Raw genomic sequence first — 22,463 nt, forward strand, 5'->3', positions numbered from 1 at the left:
CTAATATGTACACTTTAGGTACAGATACCAATACTATATGTATGTACCTCTGAGGTACTGAAATGAATTTTTTATGTGCAAATGTGTACTTTTTAAAAGGGTACCAGTGCCCTAGTGACAACTAATGGATGTTTTTGACCATTTAGGGTTTTTTTTCTGACAGTGTAGAGAAAGCAGAGTGGTGAAGTATGTTTAGAAAATAACTTGTGATTCAGGAGATGCTCTAATTTGTATCATTCCCGAAGACCCCAGAGCACTTTGGGTAATGTTTCTGAAATAGGGAAAGAAGCAATGCTTCTTTTTTCAGTGTTTTTTAAGTTGAAAAATTGAGGTTTAAGGCACCGATTTGCTTTAAGGCCCAGCGAACAGAAGCGTAGTGAGATTGGCCCATCCTTGGAACTCGTCCAGCGCTTCCATTAAAGTCTCACATAAGAGCCTGTAGAGACAACACAGGCCATCAGTTACTGCTCAGTGTGCCTTACAGGAAAAAAGACTGATGAGTTACGACTCCTAGAGGACTCCCAGGGTCCCACTTTTACCACACATAGACATGCAAGTGAACAAATATGCTCGAAAACATTTATTATAGATTACACTTTCCTCTGTGTTTAATAGATTTAAATAGCCTGCTTGAATAATGCTTCTTAATTACCATAAAGCCCAACAGAAATACAACAGTATGAGGGGGTTTGTTGCATGTATGCTTTACTTTGACTTCTTTCTTTCTTTCCTTCTTTCTTTCGGTGCTTTTCAGCAAAACAATCCTATGTTTGGCAGATGCTTATATCTAAAGCGACTTATAGTGAAATCATTGTGTATATTTTGTCAGTATTTTATCAGTGTGTCTGGGAATCAAACCCATGTCCTTTTGTACTGCTAATGCTCCAATTGAGCAACGGGAACACTATATATAACTTCTATTGCTGTGACACAGAACAGGGAATGGACGATTGATCCGGTGACATAAATCTTCAACTCCATCTGGTGCTGCCTGAACCAGCCAGACGTGGCTGTTTGGTTTTGTAAAGCGTGAAAGGCTGTTGTCCGTCTGGTATGTGGTACTTTATGAAGCGCAGCGGTCTATTGTTTCAACCCAGTGGACTCTTTAGTCACACTCCAAGAATAAGAGGCACACTACATAAAACTGTACTTGTTCAACATCAAAACGTGAGAGTTTATTTTACAATAAACAATAAAGGAATAGTTCATTTATTCACACATTTTACTTCAATGGAGCACAAATGTTAATTTTTGAGGAATTGGTCATCCATTCTTTTCTATTTAATGAAAGTCCTTATGTAAAAAAAGCGCCATACAAACACAATAAAAATGGCTTGTTCGCAAAAAAGCCATGCGATTTGTGTAAAGAGCGGGACGAAATTGGGTAGAGTAAAAAAAAAACATGGAAATGTGTTTAACTGGTGTCACGACTCTATGAAATAGCTTTGATCTTTTATTAGCACCTAATAATAGATTGCGCTTAGCTTTTATATATTTCTGTTTCATCTTTCTATCCAGATTGGTTTCTGTGTAGATTTTATTTGTCAGTGGTATCTGTGTTTCTGATGTGTGGTCACAGGCCATTGAGTTACATCCAAACATCTTTACCTCTGTTAAAAAAACCTCAATTGTATTTTCCCACCAGTCTGGGCATAATTATCAAGCCACATCAGTCTTGCACTAAGTGCTTTTACAGAGCAGTTTTTAAAATCCTGCTTTTAAATGGACATGTCAAGGACACCCTTAGAAGACTTTGCTCAGCATGTAGAACTGATGGATGTGGCCATGGGTTACCCTTTTATCACTTAGGACATTTAAAGAGAGGGTGACGTAGACTGTTCAAATGGAAACGTACAGTAAATGATACAGAGAACTGCTGGACTGTAAAGATCTTGTTTTGGCAGTTTAAGGGACGTTTATCTTGTTGACTGAAATTACAGGGCTCGTTTGCATTTTTGTTGAGCATTTTTTTGTTATTGAGGTAGTTAAGGTGAGTAAATAAATATTAGGAGATATTTTAGTACATTTTGCAGTGGCGGCTCGTGACTGCTCATCCGAGGAGCGCAAATTCAAAATGTGTTCGGAGTGTCATGTGTTTCGCTTGTGTTTTCAAAATATGTGTTTGTTGCGTCATGTGAACCACGTGCATCACGTGTTTTGTAAAAAAAGGGGCATGCTGCACACGTGTCAAAACCGTTTATGATAATAGAGACGCTCACAATACACAAAATACAAAATCGCATACCCTAACCCTAACTATTTTGAAATTACAACCATAGTCTGATTTAGGGTGTTTTCACATATAGTTCATTTTAAAAGAACCAAACCCAGTTCACTTAAAGTGAACCAGAAAAGGAACTAGCCGAATATGACCTCAGTCCTTATAGTGGACTCAAAAGAGTACCCAGTTCTTTTTTTGGTCCTCTTCAGAACTGAAGTGATCTCAGACCCTTTCTTGTTCACATCACAACTTCATAAGAACTCAGACCCCAGCTTTCTGTGCAGCAGTTTATTTTGATACAATGTCGAAATGACTCTCGAATCGGACCGGGACCTCATTGATTTCACATCTCAAAAATAAATCGAACCACAAAAGAACCCAAAAGCGAACCGTACTCAGACCACCTCCAGACATGGTCTGAGTTCGGTTCACTTTTGGGTCCTTTTAGGGGGGTCTGAGATCACTTGGTATGTTCACATATACACCCTGAACTGCTCCGAAAGCGTTTGGAGGGCTCAAACGAACTAGGTGTGAAAACACCCTTAAATTCAGCGTGCTTACTTTTACCTTTCGGCTGGACATGGCAAATTACGGCCAAAAACACAGAAAGGGGCAGCGTGGGGTGCCAACCATCTGCAGGTGCGTAATTATCTGATCCAATTCAAGCTTTGGATACATTAAAGAAAATAAACTTATGCGACTACACCGCATGTGACGCGGCGACCGGAAGTGATGTATTTCAGTGTGTTCCAATCAAAACTGTGTGCAAAGTAAATATTATTCATTATTTTTTGTTTCACTTTATCAGTTACACTTGAATACTTTAAAAACGATTAATTACGGGTAAGTAAATGATTAACTATACATATATTCGTAGATTAAAGGTTCTCTCCCATGACAGATTTACGATTAAACTACATTTTCGTTACGACTGCCACTAGGGGACGAACTCCCGACAGTTATATCTGTATGTAATGTACAATGGAAAGGCTGTTTAGCCTATATATCTATAAAATATTGAAAAAACAGAACATGTAGTGCAATTTTAGTCATTAGGAGAAGACTGGCTATATGTTGTGAATTCTTGACATGTAACAATTAATGAAAGTTTAACAGTTATAAACAAAATATGTTTAAGAATGTTGATCTTTTACACCCTTACTATTAACATTTGGCTCTTACATGTTCAACTGCAATTGTTTTTAAATATTAATAAAGAAAATATGATTTTTCAGTAAATAAAAGGCAACACGCTGGATACAAGAAGTGTGCATTTTTTTTTAAGAAATGCATGTTTTTTAATATGTTTTTTTAAATACTATAACAAAAGTAACAAAAACAATAACAACACACACACACATATATATGGTAAAAGTAAAATATATATCAAAAGTAAAAATAGGGGTAAAAGTTAGGCCCGCGTCATATTTACAATTTTAAAATCTGGCCCCCGAAGAAGAGTAGTTGAAGACCCCTGGTTTACACTTTGCAGGAAGTGTAAATAACTTTACTTAATGCATCCCATCATAGTAATGTCAGGGTTTCCTTCATTATAAAACATGCTTGGCTCTTCAAAGTGTACTTTATGTTTGTGTGCGGTGTGCCTGTGTGGGTTTTGTTTTCTGATAAAAAACAAGACTGCATTTGTAAACATAATAGTGCTGCGTCAGTGGAGAATATCTCCCCAGATAGTGGATATATTTACCTGACAATAAACACGTGTTACAAAAGGCCTCTATGCTGACAAGACAGAAAGCATTTTCTTACAGCAGCTTGGTTGCCCCGTGTGGCTGATGTAGGTACTGCAGCGAGACATTTATTTGACATCTGGAATAAATTCCAGAAAAAATGTGTTGTTTGTTTTAAAACAATATTGTTGCTTTATTTGCAGACTACAAATTTTGAAATGACAGAGTTTGCTTTAATAAACGGCATAGATCAAAAATCTTAAACTGAATTATACTGCATGCATATGTCTTGTGCTGTTTGGCTATGCATGAATTTGTCGGTGTGTTTATTGCTTACACTAACATGTTTATGTCATTCCTCCATAGGGCCTTTTATTTGGATAAATCAAACCTTCCTCCCAGCTCTGCTCCAAAAGCAGCCTTCATAGACAAGGTATGTGTCATCACTTACTATTCTGTCTGCAGGGGCTCATGGGAAATATGTGCAGTGAAAGAGTTTTATATTATATGCATTCATTTTTATTTGTTAGTTCCAGTGCATATAAGACGCAAATAGGGTATTGTTCATATTTATACGTTTCTTTGCTTGCCAGTGGTTCAGGTGTTTATTTTTTATTTAAAGTTTTCTTTGTAAAAATAACTCTTCTTTACCAATAGGTTATACATTCATATTAGCGATTTACCGATATATCAGCCGGTATCGGCAGATAAAAGCCATTCTCCCACTACTGAAAATCGTCCGATTGTTTGAGAATAGCCAATGATCAGGGCAGATTATAGATATTCTGGCAAGAAGGGGCAGAAAAACCCATCAGAATTTATCGCCCTGTTTCGTGACGTAAATGTGGGCGCCGCCATCTTTGAGCTTTCCTGTTTATAACTTCCGGTGAGCCACTAAAGCTAATGATAGTCTATTGCGAAGGACACAAGTGTGCCGTTTTGACTGGCTGTTTAATGTTTATTATGAAATCCAGGAAGACCGACATAATTTGTGCAGTTTGGGGTTGCCAGAATAGCTAATACAAACGCAGTAAATCTCTACAAAACATTTGTTTTAACCATAATCCATGCACAAAGCTGAATGCACTCATGATCTGTATTTACAAATCCATCCAGTAAAACCTTTCATAGAAACTGCCGGTAAACAATATATACAATAATTGTTTAAAAACAACTAATATTATGTTGATAAAAATTAGATTTTTTTATTCTGCTACTACATATTATTACCAAAAATGTGATTACAGTACAGAATATATACTACATAATCTGCTTAGTTAATGTTTATAATAGCAATGTGTTTGCACGTATGTTTGTTATGTTTTAAATGAAATACTTTAAAAATTAAGCAAATAATTTCATAAGCTCATGTCTCCACCTAGTGCGTAAGATGTAATAATATTTTCATAAAATGAAAACAATTCTCAGTACATGTAGTAGTTTAATATGTTTATTGTGGTTTGTTCAAATACCTTACAATGCGATGAATGAGAAAGATACTGCTGACTGTGTCGGACCGCGAGAAGCGCCATAAACAAGTCCATTAAAAATTGCAGTTTAAAAAAACATCACACCAGAGGGACAGTTGTGACATTTTAAACCAGCCCCTGAAAAGTTAAAAACACAAAGTCTTGGTAAATTCCGTGTACAAACACTCGGACTGACTTTCCCATAGTAAAGATAATGGTATGTCTCTGTGCTTTTATATTTGCGCATTGAAGACCCATCACCTCCGATCAACAACACGAAACGATTGAATATATCTTCATATATCAAGCCACTTCTTAATTTCATCCTCACACTGGTTCATACATGGCAGGTGTAGTAAATATTAACTCATTTAATATATAAATCATGTTTTATGCGTGCTCCCACGACACTGTTTTCTACCGGCTGGCTATTAAACTAGAAGTCTCGCACAGGAAGGGAAATACGTCACATTACTTACTTCGAATTAGGTGACAATGACAACAGAATTGCAGTTTTGTATAACATAAATACATAATAATTTGAAACAAGGAGCAAAAAGCAAAACTATCGGTATCTATAGGTAGATGTCACTCTAAATAACAGAATATCGATATCAGTATTACTGAAACTAGAATAATATAGTTTTACCTTGCAATAATAGCTAAAATTTAATATCTCTTTGTCTCTCTCTCTATCTGTCTGTAGCTGATGCGTCCTCTAAATGCTCTGGATGAGCTGTACAGACTGATGGAAAGTTTCATCTCGTGTCGGAGGACGGCCGCATGTCAGTTTACAGCCTGCGGAGCGTCTGGAGTCGGCCTGCTCACCGTGGCCTCAGAGCTGTGCAGCCGTCTGGGAGCGTGTCACATCGTCATGTGTAACAGTGGAGTACATCGGTTAGCTTGAGTTATACATGCATACACAATGACTGTCTCTTCATACTCCCTTCTATCATACTTTCTCCAGGGACGCTGTATTTTTTCCTCTTTGTCTATAGATGAGAGCAATTTACTTTGTGTCATGCATTTTTTCCTGTTTTCGTTTCCTTCTTGTGCTTATCCTGATGGTCGTGTTGCAAAATCTTTTCTACTCTTTAGTGGGTTTTTCTGCGCTCCTCATCCCATCTAATATTCAATTTCCTCTTTTGCATGAATATATAATGAAGCTCATTACATGGTCATGCATCATTCTGTAAATACACATTTTTCTGCATTAATCATTCAAACGGGTCCATTATGGATCTGCTGTGTCTGAGTTTTACATTTAGACGGTCTGTGTGAATCTGTCATTTTTGCAATAGTCCTGACAGGTTCATTTCTCTCAAGGTTTATTCATGAATATCTGAAGGCATGCATGTTATTCAGCTCAGAGCCCTATTTATCATCACTGATGTGTCTTGTCCATTTAGATTATGAATTATTTTACAATCCTAATAGAAGAACCATTTTGGGTTCCTGAAAGAACCATTTTAGTCAAAGATTTCCTAAAAGATTCCTACAAATTATCACTACAATAAACCTTTTGTAAAATGTTACGGGTTCTTTATGAAACAATACAGCCAAAAATGGTTCTTCTTTGCCATTATGTATACAGTACCTATGAAAAGTATTCATCCTTTGTGAAATAAGTTGTAGATTTACTCCCAGCATTTTTAGCCTGGCCCCGTGAGCACATCTTGACACTAAAATGTGGGCCTGCTTTTCTTAACAAAAGTGCTCACGTTGAATAAAACTGCTCATGAAGTGCGTTTCAAAAATGCTGAATAGGATTTGAGGTCTGGATATAAACAGGCCACTCAAGGACATCAGTCTGCTGGCTATTATTCCACATTTCTATATGCTTTGTGTTATTGTTCAGTTGAAAGGTGAATTTATCCTCTAAGCCTTTGCAGTTTGCTTTCCCCTGAAAAATTCTGTGTTTACTTTTTCTCTCCTCCGCACTGAGGTTGCCTCTATCACCCTGTTTGGTGGTCTCAGTGTGGTGCCAAGCATAGCACCTTATATTGAATCTCAGAAATTAAAAATTGATCTCATGATCAGACTATGGAGTCTTTCCATATTGTTAAGTCGCATGCCTTTGAGCAGAAAAACACTTTCTTCTTGCCTTCTTTCATTTGAGCCAGATTTATTATTCTGCTTTATTTTGTTGCATGCACGGACCGTATCACCTTACGGTTGCTGTAGGCTTTTTGGTGGCATCACATATTGCAGCTTTTTTGCCTGGATACTGTGTTTTGGAGGACAGCCAATTCTGTGTAGATTTACATTTGGTTCACATTTTCTCACATTTTTATTGCTTTGGAGTAAACTCATTGACTTTATATCCTTGCCCTGGATGTAAATCCATGTCACAAAACTACAGGGAACAATTATTTACCTTTATTTAATTCAATGTCAGTTCATTAGTGATATGAAACACCAAAAGTGCACAAAGGTTTATTTAGGGGTGCCTGCAAACTCATCTTGTACCAATTGTCCCATGGACATGAAATTGTATGGCTGTAAAGGGAACGTATAGACTGTGTTTACAAATGGCAACATACATATAAACACATGCTGTTTTAAGTGTCATTTTGATGTAGTGTTTTGGATAAAACAGCTCTGTTGTGTGCATGTGTTTTTCGGATTAAGTGTGACTAACTCACATTTGTACGTTGGTGCAATAGCGGTCCACATCCAGCAGTTAAACATGGTTTGTGGTACTCTTTCATATTTATGGTTTGTTCCAGGCACATTTGCTTACTTAAAAATAAGTTATGCACCTAAAAGAAGTTACTTGTAATGGATTTTACACAGGAAATGTGGTTTTTTTAAAGTCATGTGATGAAGTTGAGAGGAATTAAATCCACGTATAAATCAAATTACTTGGATTTACAGTAGATGTGTTAACCCAACATGGTTGATGCATTACATATTTAGCATGATATGCTGATCATCAATCAATCAAATTTAGGTTCATTTTTGTAGCTTTATGGATATACAACACTTTGAAATGTTGTTTCTTTTGGGGTACACTATTATACCCTAAGGACTTATTGCATTCCATAAGGAATAATTTTGTGACAGTTAAATTTTAACGGAACAAAACAGTTAACTGTACCTTTAAAGGCACACAATAGGTCCTTAACTCTATACTTTTGGATTTTATAAGTTGCGGAAAGCCAGAAATACTCGTCATTGGCAGGGAAGCTTTTCTCTTAATTGACGAGATAACTCGTCAATGGACGCGTCTAGTTAAGGTACAGTAATGTACCCAAAAATGTACATTGTATTATGTTTAGTATACTTGTAAATGTACAAAACGGAACCTTTAGCGACAGAAAAGGTACAGTTTTGTACTTTTTTTTGATAGTGTACATGTATATAGCCAAGGTGTTGCTGAGGTCCAATTTCATTATACACTGCCAGAAAAATGGTCCGCAAGCTGTTTTTTCCTTAATAAAGCTCCCAAAGATATGCATACATTTGTTACCAGTATATACCTTAGAAGTAATAATATGCTATCTTTGGTACAAATATGTACCTTTGAGGTACTAATATGAAGGTGCAAATATGTACTTTTTGAAAGGGTACTGCCCCAGTGACAGCTATGGGCCATTTTTACCACTTTTTTGACAGTGATAAAGTGGGGGTGTGACGAGACACTTAATCCACGAGACGAGACACGAGATTGGGTTCACGAGAACGAGACGAGACAATATTTTTACACTTTTTAAGAAATCCTCAATTATAAAATAAACGAATAAGAAAATGAAATCACGTCATTTTTAAAAGTTTTAACTAATCAAGGACCGTCCCTAACAATTATTTTGCTAACTGATAATAAGGTAACTTGTTATTTTAGGGTAATAAAAATAGACCCAAGTGAGCGGTAGCCTTTAAAATTACATAATAATGAAGATGCAATAATAATTGGTTCAAATAAATCATTTACTAATCATGAACTCTGAGTGAGGGTTTAATCTGCTGAGACTTCACATCTGACACTGATCAACAGACAAACACAACGCGTCTCAGACTTCACAGGAGTTCACAAACAAACATTATTGGAAACCCAAACAAAAAAGCAAACGCTGTAAAAGACAAATGTAATGCATGCACTGTAAAAGGTTCAAACAGAAACCTGCATCCTCCGGAGGTCGCATACAGTATGCAGACTGCAAACGTCATCAAGGTTTATTTCAGTTAATTATCTGAGCATTACATTCGCAAGTCGTGAGCATATTACAAAAAGTTGCGATTAATTTAATAATTAGTAAACTTTATAATTGTTAATATTCTCTAATAAAACAGTCTTTATGAAGTAAATGCAGTTTAAAAATGCGACCTCCGAAGGATGCTGCCTTTTATTTGAGAAACGGCCAGCATTTCACCTCCACAAGAAATCTCGCGAGACATATTTAATCTCGCGAGACATATTTAATCTCGCGAGATCTTGTCGCACAATATCTCGTCACACCCCTATGATAAAGTAAATATACAGGTGCTTTACAATGAGAGAGTTCACAATTAAAACATTGTTTAACTTATTCCCCGCCATTGACGAGTTAATTAAGAGAAAATGCTGCCCTTATAGGGCAAACAGTTCAAAATTTGTGTATGTTTTGATGATCGCTCTGAATCTGATCTCTATCAAAAGTCCTTCACAAAAACTCAATCATCTCAGATTTTGTGTTTTTGAAGAAACCTACCCATGTTTGAGAGCTGATAAAAAGAGAACAAATAAAGGTAGGATGTAACTTTTTGTTTGTTTGTTTGAAAGCAGATGGTCTGTCCTTTCATTTGATATATTGTACTGTATATATTTAAAGAAGAAAATTTTCTGGAAGGAATTAAACTTTAGGGAAAATCATAAAAAATGCTGGTGATGACTGGTTGGGAAAGAGGTCATGTAATGAGAACTAATTTATTTTAAACAAAAATTGTTTACACAAAATAAATTAACACATCAGCTTCATTTAATGTGGTGTCCAGCCACTTGGCACATCTAGTAATAGTAAAACGATAACAAATAAATATTATTCCTAACCTGTCTTTGTGTAGCATCCGATGCTCTGGAGCTGTTCAGACTTTATTAAACCCACTGCAGAGGGTTTGAAAAATTGCCATGAGAAATGAAAGTTTTACTATTTTTGGAGCAAAAAAACCTCAGGGTGGAAATGCATAAACAATTCATGATATGACCTCTTTAAACTTTTTATCTTTGGCGACGGTCATCTGTCTTGGGCCAACTTTTGGAATAAAAATACTCATTTGAAACTTTCATGACCCTCGACAGACCAAATAATATCTCTAGCTAAGGTTATTTTCAGTAATAAATCCATGACCTGTATTCACGCTCCATCTGCTACTGTATCTCGGTGTCCATCTGTCTGTTCTCAGTAACAGCAAAGCATTCAAATCAGGTATTCACATCTGCATGTGTATGCAAGTCGCCTTGTGAACATTGCCACTTAAACAACAGCTAAACATGCTGTGTATACTTTAGTAATAATATGATTCCATTTTCATGATTCAGTTTCTTTCTTGTGTTTGTGTTCTTGTGTCATCATTAAGACAGGAGAGCTCAACCAATTTTTATAGTACTTACTTTATAAAGCAACCAAAAATGACTTCAAACATCTCATGCCTCAGGCCAGTTAGCTCAGTATTAAGCCAGCTTTAATTCTCCACGGATTACATCATATGATGGCATGCAGATCCTGCTTTTGCTTACACCTCCGCTTTAAAGATCCTGTAATTGTGCCCTGCAGCGCTCATCTTGTAATTCTGTCTTGCCATAAAGGGACAAAGTACCACATTACAGAATTTGCCACATGTGCACAAGTCAAGCTTCGTAAGCAAAGTTTAAATGAGACTTAGGGCAAGGCCGTAGCTTCTTGGAGTTTGGGAATAAGTAATGTCCCCCAATAATCAAACATAGCAATTACAACCCTCAATATTTACTGTATACAGGGATGAATGAAAACAGATAACACTTCAACCCCCCAATGTCTGCAGTCTTCCTTAGAGGGAACAGTTTGGAAATTAAATGTGCCTGTGTGATTTGTGCAAATTCCTTGTGTAGTTTTAGCACTTGATTTACTAAAGGGATTATGGGATTTCATGCCCAAACGTGTAGTTATCAACGAATGTTGCATAGTGCAATTCCCAATTTTACATGTCACACATTTGTTCTTTAATGTTTTTCCTTACAATGTTATCTAGGGCTGCAGAAACAAATCGATAATATTTGATTATTAAAATAGCTTGTAATAAATTTCATTATCGATTAGTGACATCACAACGCAAGTACACTTGGTACCTGGTTTATTTTCAACCCAGCATTGGGTCAAAAAGGGACGAGACAAACCGTTGGGTTAAATCAACGTGATCTCATGAGAATACGTGTGTATTTTTACGTTATAAATGTATAATATCTACGCTTTGACAGGACTAATACGTAAATTATTACATATTTACAGCTTTACAAACGTACAAATTTGTACGTAAGTTATTCCTATTCATAAATATTAAAATCACGGGCATTGGCGTTTCTTACTCCTATTAATGACTTGTTTTTTAGTCATATTTTCTGACTTATTTATTTAAGACAGTTTACCCATTTACTTATAATAAAATGATTTTGATATTCAGAGAATTTTACAATATTGAACATTTTAAAACTTTAAAATGAATAATATTTCTGTATTTATTTAACTATTTTTTAATATTTTGTTTAATATTTTGTTTGCCATGACACACAAAAACGCGTTTTGTCCTATGCTGTCTTCTATGCAATAGTTATTATTCATAGATCCAGTTTATTTCTTCAGTTATTTTCCGAATTTTACCTGAGCTCTCTGCTGTCACCATCTGCCAGATTACCCACTGCTGTACCATCTCTGAGTGGTTGCCCTCTCACTCTCCGCTGCAGCTTTGGCTGCTGGGCTGCCAGAGGCGCTGTCCAGCGTACCCACGCAGGGTCTGTAGCCGTACTAAGCAATAATTACAACAAAATACAACATAAATTCACAAAAGATGTTACTTTTATTGATTTGCTGTAATTCACATCTTTAAAATTCATACAATTGCGAGGAACAGATCCAAATTCAGCCCATTATCCAGCGATCTTGATCCGAGTTCTCATCAGCAACCGTAAAGTCAGATCGCGTGTTCGTTCATTTAAATTCAAATTTCGCGCCTCAAGAAGCTTTACGACACATTGCTTTACGGCAGTGATATCAAAAGCTCATTGGCTCTTTGCGTGCCACGTGATATATTTGCATCATTTTCGTTTCCGTACGTTTGAAATAAAAAAAAAGCGCCGTGACAGAGGGAAGCCGGATCAACATTCTCTTGGATTAATAACTTTAATACTTCTCTTTACTTTACTTTATATACTCCAGAGAGGACCGCGGCTGCAGCACATTGTCATTTTAACTACTTTTGATGCTGATTTTAATATTCACAATAAATAAGTTGTTGTGATTACACTTGTCTGTCTGTTATGCTTTTTGTAACAGTAACATTAAATGATTTTGCGTAGGACTGTAGTGGCTTAAAATATCTTTTGAATGCTATATTGTTACTTAAATGTTACTGTCCATTACGTTGCATAATATAAAAAGAATACATTACATATTTAAACATATTGCATAAAAATTGTTTGGGTTTAGGGTAAGGTTTGGGTTTACGGTAAGGTTTGGGGTAGGGTTAAGGTGGTAACATATCGCTAAAATGGTTAAAGGGAAATTATACAGCAGTCTTTATGTAATGAAAGATATGTAAATGTTTTACGTTTTTTAGCTGTAAAAACTTAATAATGCTACCTTAAAATGTTGTAAATACGTCTACATTGTAAGTTTTAGCATCTATTTAAACGTACAAAAAATATGTTTTTTAAGGTTACGTGTAAATACTACGTATTAATAGTGAGACCAGGCTGGTTAAATTAACCCAGAAAATCTTTATATTTGACCCAACAATGGGATAAAACAACCCAGCATTTTGGGTTGAAACAACCCAGCATAGGTTAAATTACAACCTAAGGGGGCTGGGTTCGTCCCTTTTTGACCCAACGCTGGTTTAAAAATAACCCAGCATTGCTTAAAGTGTATATTACTGCCCTGATGCTTTCCTTTACTAATGTTCACACATTTTTAACAGAATTGCCAGCTGACAAAAGCATTTTTAATGCCATCACCTCATCTCCTCATTTTTTTATGTAGCAACCTTTATAAAATTGCCCTTCATGTTGTAGCCCTCAATAGCTGTTAAGCTAACATATGAGTGTTTTCTCCAAGCCATTTAATAACAGTTTGAATGCTACGGCTGAGAAATCACAGGTTAATTAGCTGTAAAACACAGAGGAATCAATATTGTGGGGTAGTTTGCCATAGTAAAGGGCTTGCACAGCACCCTTGACATCCACTATTGGATTCACTGTGTGTTTTTGAGCGAGACTGAAAGCCTTGAATCAAGGCCACATGTTAGGAATCCACAGACAGCATGCTCTTTTCCTGTGTCCCAACATGCTCTTAAAGTTTTAAATGACCATGAATAGCGATATCAGGCACTCACACAAGGAACGCTGTTGATTTGCGAGTCTGAAATCTCTCCGTAAGATTTTTTTCTCTCTCTCAAATCGACAAGATCAATCTTTGAAATGCAAGTCAGGCAATTAAAATATATTTTAGCATCAGGTGTAATTCTGATTAGTTTGCAGACTGCAGAAAGAAATGGATTTTTTGTCAAGGCCAAACAGTCGGTGAGTGAAAGAGAGACTAACACAAGCATTTTTTACAAAGACAAAACAACCGCTAAAAACAAATCTGTCACCCACTAAGTTGAATGAATGCTAGTGTGCCAGTCTTTTGAATATCAGCATAAAGCATGGTTCACGTTTCAGCCTATTCTGAGTACTAGAGACTATTTGAAACGATTACTTGCCATTTATTTTGTTTTAAGCTTCCAATTTAGGGCAGGTTGATTATAAAACATGATGCAAGTCTGTTATTGTGGTATAGAATAAACATTACCATTATTCAGCAATCCAATAATTTCATTAATCCTCTAAAAGGTAATTGGAGTAAAGTAAATTTATTAACCCATTACCTTGCAAACACAATATTTCTAGGTGGATTGGTGCATATTGGCTCTCCAAAAAAAAGTTGTGTAGAAGCCAGCCAAACAGTAAGAGCTCGCCAAATTGAGAAAGTGTAATTTTGGTTTGCAATAAACATTAGGCAGTCACTTAATTTATTGAGTAGGAAGTGGAATAAACCCAGATTCATTGGTGTGCAATGTGCCAGTTTTGTAGTGTAGACCACCTAAACCGAGACCAAGACCAAAGGATGTCTTGACCAAGACTTTGAGGGGCCGAACCCAAGGCAAGACGAGATCAAAGACAGTCGAAAAATGGTCTCTGATGTTACAGACCACAAAGTCTGAGACCAAGACACGACAGAGACCAAAGTCAATCGAGACAAGACCAAGACCATTACAAATGGCCTCAAAATACTACAACACTTCAATGTGGATTTACAGTGACTGAGTGTTGAGTATGAATAAAGGAATGGCTGACTTGCTGTTTAATATCTAAATGCAGAGACAAGCTAAGAAAACAACCAAAGGTCAGTGCTGTTCCCACTTTTGAGAAACTGGAATTGAACTCAAAGTAAAAAAAAACAATTCATACACCAACAGAATGCATGATAATCCTGTCAAAGTGTGTAGAGGATAAATATAATGTAGTAAGGCAGGGGTTCCTTAACTTTTCATTTTGTGTCCCACTTAAATAGGTATAATCTACAGCAGGGATGGGCAACTTTGGACCTGGAGGGCTGGTGTCCTGCAGAGTTTAGCTCCAACTTGCCTCGGCACACCTGCCTAAAAGTTTCTAGTATGCCTAGAAAGACCTTAATTGTCTGCTTCAGGTGGGTTTAATTATGGTTGGAGCTAAACTCTGCAGGACACCGGCCCTCCAGGACCGAAGTTGCCCATCACTGATCTACAGTATGCTGGGATGGGACCTACCTGTCAGGAATGTGGCTGGAAACGAACCCAAGTGCAGACGTCGTAGGAAAACACTGAACTTTATTATACAAACAGAAAAACTAAAACCCACAATGGGGCAAAAACCAACATAAAACAAGATATGCAAAAACAATGACAGGACTAGACTAAACTATATTTAACATTAGACAATGAACTGGACAAAACTAGACTAACTTGAATTACATTCAACAGTTAACTTGACGTATAGCGACTGGAACAGGACAGGAACAAAGCAGTACGATAACAGAACAAAGAGCACAAGGACTAGGGAGAACTAATGACAATAATTAATAACAGGTAAGGGAATGGGTAAAAAGTGACAAGACAAGGAAAATACGTGGCCTGATAATAAGTATTCCATAGCCACGTGTTCCCACACAAAACATGAAACTGTCAGAACCGTCACAATGAACTAGGTGTAATACAAGGCAAGATGCTGCCAGGATCCTGACAGAACCCCCCCATCCCCCTTAAAGAAGCAGCTTCCAGATGCTCCGTAGGGGAACACTAGACACAGGACATGACAGACTGACAAACCGACAAGACCCAAGAAAACACTACAAATAGCAACAATGGCAGACAAGCATACATGACAAAAGGATTGGGGTGACATAATAAAAATAACAAACAAGGGAGGGGGGTGGGTGAACAACAGAGTTCATGGGAGGTGGTCCAGGCTGTGTGGGATTGGGTGGGGTGCGAGTCCTAGCTCCACAGGGCGTAGTTGAGGGCTGGGAGCGAGGCGTCCGGGCAGGCTTGACGGGGTCCTTAGTGGGGGGTAACAGCGGGTGACAGGATGGGGGGAGGGCAGGGTTTAAGGGCTGAGGGGGGACAGGAAATGGGGATGGAGTGGGTGAGTCAGGTTGACCAGAGACAGGGGAAGATTTATGGAGAACATGGACACTGCGGCTGAGGACCAGGTTGAGGGACAGGGTGACGAGGGTAGGACAGATGATGGAGACATGACAGGGACCAAAACAGGGGGCGCTGCAGCAGTTTGAGAAGCCGAGATCGGGGAGGCTGCAGCACTACCAACATAAACATAACATTTTTTTTTATTTTAATATTTGACTGGTTTTTATTTTCTTTGTCATTTGAAATGAAATGTAACTTTGAAATGAAATAAAATAAAATGTAAGTTTGATTCCAATTTTAAAACACCTTATGGTATATCTCATCAAAATCATTGTCATTGGTTGTCACAGCTATAGTCATTTTTTTCTTGATAAAACCATCCTGTGTAATGTAAAGAATATTCTGTGAAATATAACCTTGATGTCTTTAATATTAACTGAGTAAGGTCATGTCAAAGATTGAAATTGATGTAAAATTGATCCTCTCATATTTATAGATTAAGACCTTACCCTGGATTTTTACAGACAGGGTCATATGACAGTGGGCATAATGTTGTATTTCTAATGTGTTACAGTGCACACATTTTAAAGTACTTTAGCACAGTCGTATAATGTTAGTACCTCAGTGTCACGTATTGACTTTTTCATGATTGCTTCTTTGCTCATCAGATATTCCCTTACGTTCAACATCTTTCTAAATAAGTCAGCTTTTAGACTGGCCATTTGAATTAGGTCATATTGACCCAGACACCACTTATTGACTTTGTATAGTGGTTGCTCATAAAAGTCTTTGGTCTATTGATTGGAAAATGAGGAATAAAGTTTTCCATGATCGTTTGAAATTAATTATTTCAACGCACATTGTAATGCCTGTGTGTGGTAGATAAATACATTTATATTGTGTCTCTTTATTGTCTCAATCTAAGTCATGGTTTACTATAGGTCGTTTTTGGCCCAGACACCTCTTATCGACTTTGTCCAGTTGTAGCTCATAAAGTTGTTTGGCTTCTGGATTGAGTTGGTATCTGATCTTTTACCCCGACTGGCTCTTGTCCCACTTATATCAGTGCTGCCATTCTGCCTTAGTGTTCTCGGTCTAATGCTCTGTTATCATATAAATGCTGTAATGGATCACCTTGCGGGATATTTAATGCACTCTGGGGACAGTTGTCTTTTAAAAGCTAACAATGTTTCACACCCGTTGGTCACGCTGCCCTTTGACTGTCTGTTTAGATGGTAGCTGCAGACGCATGTTGTCAGAGAGTGAAAGCTTATGTCATGCTCAGTCACGCTGGTATTACAGCACACACTGTATGACAGGTCTTCTTGTTATCCCTTGTGTCAGTCTTGGTCTAAAAAAGCCCAAACACTGCCCTTGTTTTCTATTGGTCAAACAAACTAATAGTACCACTAAAAGCTCAGGCCGTTGGTATTTTTGACTGGTTTGGATGATTTATACAAGCAGCAATGTTTTGATAGCCCCACTGTGTCACAGATGTGACTTTGCATGTGGAAACCCAGCTAAAGTCATTTTTGTGTGATATACTGTTTTTTACATAAAACCGTCCTGTGTAATGTAAAGAACATTCTGTTAAAATATAATCTTGATATCTTTAATACTGACTAAGATTGAAATCAATATAAAATCAAACTTTGATACTCCTTATCCCAGATTTTGATTTTGAGACTTTATTTTGGTTTTCACAGACAGGGTAACACATTAAAGGAAAACACCACCGTTTTTCAATATTTTATAATGTTCTTACCTCACCTTAGATGAATTAATACATACCGGTACCTGTCTTTTTTCGATGCGTGCACTTAATCTTTGTACAGCTCGTTGTAAAAGTGTGTTAGCATTTAGCCTAGCCCCATTCATTCCTTAGGATCCAAACGGATGAATTTAGAAGCCACCAAACACTTCCATGTTTTCCCTATTTAAAGACTGTTGCATGAGTAATTACCAGGGGTGTAACGGTACAGGGCTTTCGGCACGGTGCGCATGTGCACTGAATGGCTGAATGCAATCTTTTGTGTGCGGAACATAGGTCAATTTTCGTGTTTTCACATGAACATATTAAGTGGCGGAAGTCTCCGCATTCAGCACAAGTCTTCTGTCAAATATATAACATAATTTGGCCCACAGAAAGATTTTTATTTACTTAGTTGTATATTCAATTGATTATTGATGTAAACGTTTACGTGTCGTGTCTAAAAGCACATGTTAAACGCGTGTCAACGCGCTGTTTTGTTCTTTCAAAAGTGCGTGAGGGGTTGCGCGTCTTCGTTGCTACGTAATCACGAGTCGCACTTTCTGTGACACGCAAGAATAAGTAATGCGTGATCAGATTTTTCATCTGCACCTCACGTAAATCATATCATTGTCACAATGCGATCAGTTAGTCGGGACAGAGAAGAGCTGTAACCCGGGCTTACTCAGCTGTTACTCAGCTGCAGCGCGGGTCGTTAGTTTAAGTCACAGCTTACATGGGGACACAAGCAAAGATTAGGAGAAACGTGCAAAAATGAAAGATGGCTATGTATGCAACTCACTCATCTTAATATGAGTGTATAGTAAGTATATCATCATGTTGCTTGCTATGCAGTTACACATAGAACAGTAATATTATTTTTATACAGAGATGGTACATAACCAATTCAAAACTGTGACTTACAAAAACCCAAAATAAATCAAAACAGAAAAAAATTTTGGTGGGAAAAATGTAGGCTAATAGTTCATAAATGTATTCAGCAATTGAATTTGTTAGTTTAGTGCAAGATTTTAGTAGAAAAAGTTTAAGAGAAGGTTAAGAAAAGATTTACTTACTGTTATAAAATAATGTAAAAAAGTATGTTATTTAGTGGAAAACTTTTTAGTGGATATACTTTTTATATTTTAATAAAAAATTGTTTAAAAAAGTGTAAACAAATTGTAAAAAAAAGTTTATAGTAATTAACAACCTGCAGTTTAATGTGTGCATTTTCCCCTTACTGTACCAAAAACGAACCGAACCGTGGCTTCAAAACCGAAGTACGCACCGAACCGTGATTTGTGCGTACCATTACACCCCTAGTAATTACACAAGTAAATATGGTGGCACAAAATAAAACGTGGCGTGTTTGGTGGCTTCTAAATTCATCCCTGTTTGGATCCTAAGGAATGAATGGGGCTAGGCTAAATGCTAACACATTCACGACGCGCTGTGCGAGGATTAAGTGCACACATTGAAAAAAGATAGGTATGTATTAATTTGTCTAAGTTGAGGTAAGAACATAGTAAAATATTGGCCTTACTCAGTCAATATTAAAGATATCAAGTTTATATTTTTACAGAATGTTCTTTACATTGTGGATGATTTTATGTATAAAATAGTAAATCACAATAAAAAGACTTTAGCTGGGTTTTCACATTACATATATTTTAAATGCCTAATAGAGCCCTTTCTCATTGCTAAAATTAGAATTTAGTGGCATTTGTTTAGTTTCTCTGTAAATATTAATTAAAATGTCTCTGCATAAGTGATTGAATTACAACATGGCTTGGGGAAAGAAAACCTCACTCATAAATAAAGCCAAATGAAAAGAAGTCTCAAGTGTAATTTTCCTGCTCATTTTCACAATACCAGCAATCAGTGTCTGAACGTGTTACACAGAGCTTAATGGATAAAACTGAGATTTTAACCCTTGTAATGTAATGTTAGTAGTGTATAGTATAGTGCTAAATTGTAATGTGTACATCCGCTCTTGTCTTGTAGTTGCACGCTGAGTGTCACGCTGGAACAAGCAATCATTCTGGCACGAAATCACGGCTTGCCCCCACGATGCATCATGCAAGCCACTGATGTCATGAGGAAGCAGGTATGATCACTTATTATGTATGCACAACTAACATCTTCGTTTTGCTGCACTGACCAATAGCATTTAACCTATGTAAATGTAAATGGTTAAAAAACATAATTGTTTGTCATCAATTTCTAGTGGGAAATGTACTTGACATGCTTGGTATGAAAGGTTAAATCCAGCTGAGCTAACATCTACCTCTGCTATGTTTTCCTAATTTTACCAACACAGTTAATTTTTGGGTAATATAAGACCACCATGTTCATTTTGTGGAGAATTAATTTTTATCAAAGGCATGTTTAATTATTTCTGGAAATGTAACAAGCTTAGTACACTGTTTCAAATGCTTTCATTTGGGTTTTTCTGTATGGTTATTAGTATAAGCTCTTCCAGCTTTCTCCGGTTAACCAGTCTGAAAGCAAGAGAAGAGACACATGTGAAATGAAGGAGATATGTGTATACTTTTTCTCTGCTGTTCATTGACTGTAGAAGTGAAAGATCATTTTCCTGTCTACTCTGGCACTAGCCTTGAAGTGTCCTTCATGAGGTACTTGATGAAACTAACAGGGTCAGGACTTTATATCATTAAGAGCACTGAGACTTGTATAATAGGGGGGCAGGCTGGGGGGCACATCGGCGCAAATGATTGAGATGTAGTTTAAGGTGGTGCTGAGTCATGAGGTAAAATGCAAAGAACTCTGAGCCCCTGAGTGAAGCTTTCTGTCAGTTTGAGTTTTGAGAAGGTGAACTTTCAGAAGGTGTTAAGGGAACTGACTGAAACTAATACACTTTTATTTGTAAGTTACAAACTGTATGGAAGTTTTATTTTATAATTTCCATATATTTGCATTTTAGAAGTAAACAATTAACATTGTCAGTCAAACTTATCCCTCCCAATGTACACTTTGTTGTTAATTTTGTTGTAAATATAAGTTTATATAATATTACACCTATCTGTAGGTACAAAGTAAAAGTTGGATCAACTTAAAAACATACTTCAGTCGGTAACTGAATTTTTTTTAAACTTTAACTCATTCCTCGCCAACCTTTAAAAAAATTGCCGCCCAGCATTTTTTGTGATTTTCACAAAAGTTTCACGAAATACCTTCAAGGAAAATGTTCTTCTATAAATATATTATAAACATACAAATAGATTTAAAATGAAAGACCCTCTTCTTTTAAACAAACAAAAAAGCAAACAAAAAGAAAAAAGTTTCATCCTATCTTCATTTGTTCTCTTTTTATAACCTTTCAAAAATTAGTAAGTTTCTTCAAAACTACCACATTTTGAGCAAAAAGCTAAAATAATTGTTATTTTAATTATTTATAATTATTGTTAAAATAATTATCTGATGCTTCAGTGTTAAAAATTGTGTTATAAATTTATGTAAAAATTTATGTTCAGTTATAAATTGGGTAAGAGCGCCACCTATTGGATTTTATAGGAAGCAAAGATTATCGTAAAAACTTATCAGGGAAATGTTTTCTCTTAATTGATGAGAAAACTCCTCAATGGCGGGGAAAGAGGTAATTGAAAAATTTAGGTTGAAATTGTTTCAATATTTTAGGTTTTACCAATTGATGTAATTTTTTTAAACCTAACATTTTTCCCTAACTCATTCCCCGCCAGCATTTTTTTTTTAAAGTTGCCCGCCAGCATTTTTTATGATTTTCACAAAATGGCTTCCAGAAATTTTTTCTTCTAAAATATATAAACATACAAATTATATCAAATGAAAGAACAGACCCTCTGCTTTCAAACAAACAAACTAAATGGGAAAAAAAACTTTCATCCTATCTTTATTTGTTTATAAACTTTAAATATCTTAAATATTAGTATTTTTCTTCAAAAATACAAACATTTTAGCAAAAAGCTGAAATAATTAGAGATCAGATTCAGAATGATTATCAAAACATACAAGGAGTGTAAAGTGAATAAATCATTTTTTGCTTCAGTTTTTTTTTTCAGTCGCGGATAACCATAAAAACTCATCAGGAACACGTTTTTTCATGCAAATTTTCTCTTAATTGACGAGATAACTCGTCAATGGCAGGGAATGAGTTAAAGTAAGATATTTTTTAGGTGTACGTTTTTTAAGTAGAGCAGCTTTCACTTTTTTACTGTGTAAGCTGAATTATAAAAAATACAACCAAATTTAAGTTGTTATTCCAGTGAGATTAACAGTTCAATACTTTTGTGTTTATTCCAGTGGTGACTCGTGACTGCTCATCCGAGTGGTGCTAATTTAAAATGTTGTTTAAAGTGTTCGGAGTGTCATGTGTGTTGCTTGCGTTTTCAAAATATGTTTGTTGCGTCATGTGAACCATGTGCATCGCGTGTTTTGTCAAAATG

At 36.3% G+C, this 22,463-nt stretch overlaps 1 protein-coding gene across 1 annotated transcript in view; it reads left to right on the plus strand.

Moving 5' to 3' along the window:
• Positions 1-22,463, plus strand: part of prex2 (phosphatidylinositol-3,4,5-trisphosphate-dependent Rac exchange factor 2) — a 155,582-nt gene that overhangs the window by 124,752 nt on the left and 8,367 nt on the right. The window contains exons 36-38 of the mRNA XM_055181629.2: positions 4,276-4,342; positions 6,085-6,275; positions 20,026-20,128. Of these exons, the coding sequence (XP_055037604.2) occupies positions 4,276-4,342; positions 6,085-6,275; positions 20,026-20,128 (361 nt within the window). The remainder of the gene's footprint in view (positions 1-4,275; positions 4,343-6,084; positions 6,276-20,025; positions 20,129-22,463) is intronic.

This window comes from Misgurnus anguillicaudatus, chromosome 25 (assembly GCF_027580225.2).
Source record: "Misgurnus anguillicaudatus chromosome 25, ASM2758022v2, whole genome shotgun sequence".
Classification (NCBI taxonomy): domain Eukaryota; kingdom Metazoa; phylum Chordata; class Actinopteri; order Cypriniformes; family Cobitidae; genus Misgurnus; species Misgurnus anguillicaudatus.